Below are 7,530 nucleotides of genomic sequence, written 5' to 3' on the forward strand. Positions count from 1 at the left end.
CCAGAGTACTGTCCACTTTTCCTACCACACAAAAAATAAATAAATCCAAGTCATCTGCAAGCGGCAGTCCATACGTTTCTACACTTTACCTCCAAGATACGATATGAAGCAGAGGATCCTGGGTAGTCACTGTCTACATCCAATCTTTCTTGCTCAGGGTCCTTTCTTTGATATTCAGCAGAATCTAGGGGACTTCTACCACTGGGGGACAGCTCAGGGAACTCTGTAAACAGCCACTGTCTGTCTTTGAAGAATCGGTTTTCATGGATGGTGTAAAAGTCATCCCAGAAGTTGCTAGCTTTGTTTTCATACTCTTCTGTGGGAAAAGAGAAAAATGACACAATGGCATATTATACATTGACCTTCATTTTATTTAGCGCCTGAACCCACTGATCAACGGCAAGGCTCAGGAGAGACAAGAGGGTGCTGTTAGGCTAGACCTTTAGGCCTCGTTCCCACCATGTGCAGAGACTTGCATTTTTCTGCACCTGTCTCTGCAAGGGCACAAAGAAAACAATTGTTGTCTATGGGCCCCTGTACTTAACACTACACTGGTATCCTGTGTGTATTTTCTCTATGCAGAAATATGCAACATGTAAAATTCTGGACACCAACACTGTGGTGTGAACAGGGCACATAGGAAACAATTGTTTTATTCTTGTCCTTGAAGGGACCTAGGTTAGAAAAATGTCTCTGCACTAGAGGTAGACCGATATATCGGCCGGCCGATATTTAGCCTTTAAGAAACTGGCTTAAGCCGATTATTATGCAAGTTAGGCTGCTTGTGAGTGTGGGGATCGGAGGCAGGGGCGGACGGCCGCTGTTTGCTGATGGAAGTCGGCCACGGCGGCAGCCGATTGGTGCTTTCTGGCCACGCTGCTGTCTGGGAATTGTAGTTTGGATGCAGAGGAGGGGCACGCAGCGTTTCAGGGGATGCATGGAGCTCTGTCTTCTGTCTGTGACCAGGGGTGGGGCCTGGAACGGAGCCAGGAGCGCTGCACTGGTGGGCACTGATGAGGTGGCAGTGAAAGACATTGATAGGCTGAACTGGTGGGCATTGAGGGGCTGCACTGATGGACACCGATAGGCTGCAGTTGCACTGGTGGGCACTGATGGACATTGATAGTCTGCACTTGTGGGCACTGATGGGCTGCACTGGTGGGGATTGATGAGGTGGCACTGATAGATACTGATAGGCTGCACTAGTGGGCACTGACAGGCTGAACTGGGGGGCACTGATGAGGTGACATTTCCCCCCGATTTCTAATATATCAACCACCCCGATTTCTAAATATCGGCCGACCTCTACTTTGCACATGGTGTGAACAAGCACAAATTATTATATGAAAGTCAAATCACATTTTTTCCATTAGTTTTTGTGCACATATGGTGTGAATGAGGCCTTAGGGATCAATTCACTAAGAGTTTACTCACGCGGAAACAAAGTGTGTAAATGTGCAATTCACCCATGCAGTAATTTATCACACTGAGCTGCTTGCTAAGAAGCGGGTCGGGAAGCCGGCCACCACGTCCCTAACAACAGATGACTCATCAGCTGACAGCTGAATGTATATGAAAACAAGCCGGCAATAACAGGCTCTTTGGGTCTGGTATGGATTTTAAGGGGAACACCATGCCAAAAAAAAATAAAAATCCATACCAAATCCTTAGCCAAGGATGCAACTCGGCAGGTCAGGAAATGGAGGGGACAACCAAGCGAGCGTGCCTACCCACCCCCAACTCATTCACCAATAAAAGTGTAAAAATAAATAAAAATGCAGTTTTTGACAATTCATTCATTAAAAATTTTAGGGGGCCACCAGACCCTGCCCCACCATGTGAATGAGAAGGGGTACATAGGGGTACCCCTACTCATTCACTGAAAAAAAAAAGAAATAAAAAGACACAGTTTGACAATTCCTTTATCAAAGTGGAGTTCCAGGCTTATTAAAAGTCAGCAGCTACAAAAAGTGTAGTTTCTGACTTTTAATAAACAGACACTTCCACGGTCCAGTGATGCAGCCGAACGGGGTATCGCTCCTCTCCCCCAGCGCCTCCATTGCCACTCCGGGCACCCGGGCCGTGACAGCTTTCGGCTTCCCAGCCGGGCATGCATGGCGCATGTGCGAGTCGCGCTGCGCTCCCTGAGTGGATAGGCGATCTCCTGGAACCTGTCAGGTGTCCCAGGAGATCACCTAGAGGGAGGGGCCACCTAAGGTGAAAGGAGGAGTCGCCTTGGCGGCCCCTGGACGGAAGGAGGAAGTGGGACAGGAAGTCCCCCTCCTAACGAAGCCCCCACTCCACCCCCCCCCAAAAAAATGACATGCCAAATGTGGCATGCAAGGGGGCTAGGAGTGCTTAAAGTGGAAGTTCCATTTTTGGATGGAACTCCGCTTTAAGAAGGTTTTAAAAAAATGTCCCCCGAAGTAAATCCCATATCAATCACGACACCCGCCGCAACGCTGGACCAGAATAAAAAACATCTCCGGCCCCGACAACGGCTCCCAACTGCCTTCTACCGTCTCACAGTTCTCAAATAGCTAAGGGAGGAGTCACTTGGTGATGTCACAGGGTGGCCCACTCTCTTGTGACGTCACTGACCAGGAGCATGCTAGGTGGTGATGTCCACAAGGGGTTGGGGCCAGAGGGTTTTTTCTTTTTCGGGTTCGGCGGTGCGGCTGTCGTCATGATCGATATGGTATCTACTTCAGGGGACTTTTATTTCCCCCCCCCCCATCTATCGCCAGCTTTAGACGTTTCCTATTCTAGTTCTGCTATCTCAGAAGCCACCATGTCACTTCCACTTACCTTGCTGCTCTAGTGATACAGGTTGACAACTGTTTTCAAGAACCTTCTTTCTAGCTGCAGCTTCCTGCTCCTCAGACCACTGTACATTGTCCCTGAATATACATATAAAATAAGCCGTCAGTTTTCTAAATGTAACATTTCAGCTTTAAGAAACCTCCTTCCTTTGTCTTATAGACTTCATATTAAACCCCCATATCCCACTTCTCACCATGCATTGTGCTGGAAGACCTGGCTTGGATCCTTCAGGAGGCGATTCCCAAACTGAGGCCTCTTCCCCTCCATACCAGGACTAGAAGCCATTGATGTCTCGGAAATAGTGAACCCTCTACAGAAGATCCAATCAGTAGCAGAGAAAGTACATGGCCAATGGGGAATAAACCGATTAGCTGTGAAAGTACGTCTCAGCAGGACATGGAAGAGCCTGGAACCTCCATGCTTGACCAAGGTGACCATGTAAATAAAGGAGCTATTGGGAGACAGATTTGTGAGAGAAGATCAGTGCATAATCAAGAACAATACAATTCCCAATGATGGTTACTTTGACAAAAAAGACAAAAACCTATCTTCAGTCTATGACTGTCTGCTGAGCAGTCTCATGCGATGTGTCTCCAGTCTATGACCATCTCCTCAGCAGTCTCATGTGATATGTCTACAGTCTATGACCATCTCCTGAGCAGTCTCAAGTGATGTGTCTTCGGTCTATGATCTTCTCCTGAGCAGTCTCGTGATATGTCTCCGGTCCAATGGTTATTTGGACATCTATATCTTCTGTGGCCCCCGACAATCTCCCAGGGCCGGGGCCACAAAAGATGTATATGCCTTGGAAGGGACAGGGAGGAGGCGGGACCGAGCGACGTACACACACAGGACAATTTCCTGTTTACAGGCGGCCTCTGTAATAGGAAGTCCAGTCTCCAGCGCTGCCATTGGACGACTGTTCTGTCCATCAAAGGAGCCGGGACTTTCTACTAAAAGAAGCAGCCGTGTAAACAGGAGATTCTCCTGTAGGTAATCTTTGGCACTTGTGAGTGCATTCCTGGCAATGGTGCTGCGTTCCTGGCAATGGTGGGGGCATTCCTGGCAATGGCGAGTGCGTTCCTGGCAACGGCGAGGCTACATTCATGGCAATGGTGGGTCTGCAGATGGGCACTGACCATTATTTTGCTTCACAGTTCTTTATTTAAAATTACATTTTTTTGTCCTGAAACTTCCCTCCTAAAGTGAAGGTGCGTGTTATACGCCAATAAATACGGTATATCCAAATAATACGCCCGAGCTCATCTCTTTACCACACACAGCCACAAAGGCAAGAGAATTCTTGTTGGGCAATGTATTAGTGCTGGAACGAACACACTTAGACCGAATTTTAATGGTTCAAAGAATGTCAAGCAAAATAGTAGGCCCTCACGCATGTTCACTTCATCAAATCTGGCCCTCGGCCTTCTCCTGAGCAGTCTCATGCGATGTGTCTTCAGTCTATGACCATCTCCTGTGATGTGTCTTCAGTCTATGACCATCTCCTGTGATGTGTCTCCGGTCTATGACCATCTCCTGTGATGTGTCTCCGGTCTATGACCATCTCCTGTGATGTGTCTCCGGTCTATGACCATCTCCTGTGATGTGTCTCCGGTCTATGACCATCTCCTGTGATGTGTCTCCGGTCTATGACCATCTCCTGTGATGTGTCTCCGGTCTATGACCATCTCCTGTGATGTGTCTCCGGTCTATGACCATCTCCTGTGATGTGTCTCCGGTCTATGACCATCTCCTGTGATGTGTCTCCGGTCTATGACCATCTCCTGTGATGTGTCTCCGGTCTATGACCATCTCCTGTGATGTGTCTCCGGTCTATGACCATCTCCTGTGATGTGTCTCCGGTCTATGACCATCTCCTGTGATGTGTCTCCGGTCTATGACCATCTCCTGTGATGTGTCTCCGGTCTATGACCATCTCCTGTGATGTGTCTCCGGTCTATGACCATCTCCTGTGATGTGTCTCCGGTCTATGACCATCTCCTGTGATGTGTCTCCGGTCTATGACCATCTCCTGTGATGTGTCTCCAGTCTATGACCATCTCCTGTGATGTGTCTCCGGTCTATGACCATCTCCTGAACAGTCTCCTGTGATGTGTCTCCAGTCTATGATCATCACCTGAACAGTCTCATGTTGTGTCTTTCCCGGCTATCACTATCTCATGGTATGTATCTTCAGTCTATGACCATCTCCTGAGCAGTCTCATGTTGTGTGATTGTAATCTACGAGTATCTCCTGTCATGTCTCTCCAGTCTATGGCCATCTCCTGGTATGTGTCTCCAGTCTAAAACAGTCTCCTAAAACAAGGTCCTAGCCTCCAAAAAGTTCCCAGTCTCTTGTAATATGCCCATAGCCTTTGACTGCTTTCTGTAGCATTTCATTCACTAAATAAAAGGTACATAAGTGGCCAAAGTTGAGGTCCTCTATATCAAATACACTATATTACCAAAAGTATTAGGACGCTGCCTTTACACGCACATAAAGTTTAATGGCACCCCAGTCTTAGTCGGTAGGGTTCAATATTGAGTTGGCCCACCCTTTTGCAGCTATAACAGCCTCATCTCTCCTGAGAAGGCTGTCCATAAGGTTTAGGAGTGTGTCTATGGACTAAGACTGGGATGCCATTAAGGTTCATGTGGGTGTAAAGGCAGATGTCCCAATACTTTTAGTAATCTAGTGATGTCACCCACCACTATAACAGTCACATTATGTGACAAATAACATGAACGTTATGTTCAGCCAACTGCAGAAGATTACACCTGGAGCATCACCACCAATACACCTTCACATCACCCTCACCTCCCTCTGAGCAGAGAAGTCCCATAATGAGATGTCCTCACTGAGCAGACAGGCTGCCTACCAATGAATGAGGGTCTCTCCTGTATTGTACAGGATGGAGATCTATCAATCAGTAGAGGTGGAGGGGGAGGGGGGAGAACATAACACAGAAGACATCTGACCTGCACTCATCCAATTCTCCCAGCAGCTCCCACCGTACATGAGGACATGAGACTTCCACCGTACAGGAAGAGGAGGAGGCCGGGGGCGGGGACTACCGGAGATGGGGGGAATTGATTGAAGCGCTCAGCTTAGGGGAGGGAGGAAAGGGCGGGGAAGACAAAGATGATTGGCAGCGCGAAGCTGAGAGGCGCAGAGACGCACATGATTGACCGCTCTCAACGGAGAGGGGCGTGGAGGAAAAGATGATTGATAGCGCCAAGCTGAGGGGAGGGCAGTGAGCGAGAGGGACTAGGATGACTGAGCGCTCTCAGCGAAGGGGGGGGTTAGTGGGCGGAGCGACAAATATGATTGACAGCTGCCTCCTGCGGTGAGTGGGCGGGGGAGACACAGATGATTGACAGTTCTCTCCTTACGGGTAGTAGGCACAGAAGAGTGAGCGCTCTGATCGAAGGGGAGGGGTAATGGGCGGGGAGACACAGAAGATTGACAGCTCTCTCCTGAGGTGAATGGGCGGGGAGATACAGGTGATTGACAGCTCCCTTCTGAGGTGAATGGGCGGGGAGATAAAGATGAGGCGTAGCGGGTCATAGTGTGAAGTTACAGGTCCTATGTGAAGGGAATGAGATTCCAGGCAGGTCAGTACAGTGTGAGGAGAGTGCTGGGAGGACAGTTATCAGTGTAATGCAGGCCATACATGGTCGAATTTCGAACGAATTTTCTTTTCAAAATCAGAAAATTCGTTTTTTTTGTGATCTGATGATGCCACCATTGATTTTCGAAATTCGGCCGACCAAGCCTTCAATTTCACCTCATGTTGCTACAGAAAATAATTTTCTTGGCCGGGAATCTTCTTTTCTCTCCGTCAATTTTCTTTTATCTCCGTAAATTTTCTTTTCTTATTACATTTCTCACACGATTCTCCCATCATTGATTAGAAAATCGTTTGTTTTTAAAAAAATTTCCAACATGTCCGATTCCTCAAATTTTATTTTCGCACGAAAATCGGCTGTTGCTGCAGCCCACTAATGGTGCGAAATTCATACGAAAATTCTTAGATACGATTTTTGTAAGAAAATTCTTTCGAAATTCGAACCGTGTATGGCCGGCATAAGGCAGGCCATAAACGGGTCCAATTTCAAAAGAATTTTCTTTTGAAAATCGTAGCTAAGAATTTCCGTTCGTATTTCGCACCATTAGCGGGCTGCAGCAACAGCCGATTTTCATGCGGCAATTAAATTTGATAAATCGGACATGTTGGAATTTTTTTTTAAAACAAACGATTTTCGAATCGATGATGGGAGAATCGTGTGAGAAATGTAATGGAAAAAGAAATGTGTATGTGCGAGAGAAGAAAATTCCTGGAAAGTAGATTCTCAGCCACAAAAATTCTTTTCTGTAGCAACACGAGGTGAAATTGAAGGCTTGGTGGCTGAATTTCTAAATCAATGGTGGCATCATCAGATCACAACAACGCATACATTTTCTGATTTTCAAAAGAAAATTCTTTCAAAATTGGAGCATGTGTGGCCAGCCTAAGGTGCAGTGGTGGCTGGTGCTTGACATTTTTGGGGGGGAGCAAACATATTGAAAAATACTGAAAAGAAAGCCCATCAATTGCACCCTCACTATGCCCATCAAATGCTTTTACACTGTGCCCATTAAATGCCGTCACTGTGCCCCATCAAATTCAGTCAATGTGCCCCATCAAATGCCATCACTGTGCCCAT

The 7,530-nt window shown here is 47.3% G+C and overlaps 1 protein-coding gene across 2 annotated transcripts in view; it reads right to left on the reverse strand.

Annotated features, from left to right (window-relative positions):
* Window positions 1-5,959, reverse strand: part of METTL2A (methyltransferase 2A, tRNA N3-cytidine) — a 38,751-nt gene extending 32,792 nt beyond the window's left edge. For both annotated transcript variants that reach the window (XM_077460144.1, XM_077460145.1), the window contains exons 1-4: window positions 5,803-5,959; window positions 3,017-3,274; window positions 2,809-2,900; window positions 90-316 (exon numbers count right to left, since the gene is read on the reverse strand). In XM_077460144.1, coding sequence (XP_077316270.1) covers window positions 90-316; window positions 2,809-2,900; window positions 3,017-3,261 — 564 coding nt within the window. In that variant the 5' untranslated portion in view covers window positions 3,262-3,274; window positions 5,803-5,959. The remainder of the gene's footprint in view (window positions 1-89; window positions 317-2,808; window positions 2,901-3,016; window positions 3,275-5,802) is intronic.
* Window positions 5,960-7,530: the final 1,571 nt, after the last annotated feature.

Source organism: Lithobates pipiens, unplaced genomic scaffold, assembly GCF_037356315.1.
Source record: "Lithobates pipiens isolate NorthernLeopardFrog02 unplaced genomic scaffold, aLitPip1_a1.2 Scaffold_28, whole genome shotgun sequence".
Classification (NCBI taxonomy): Eukaryota; Metazoa; Chordata; class Amphibia; order Anura; family Ranidae; genus Lithobates; species Lithobates pipiens.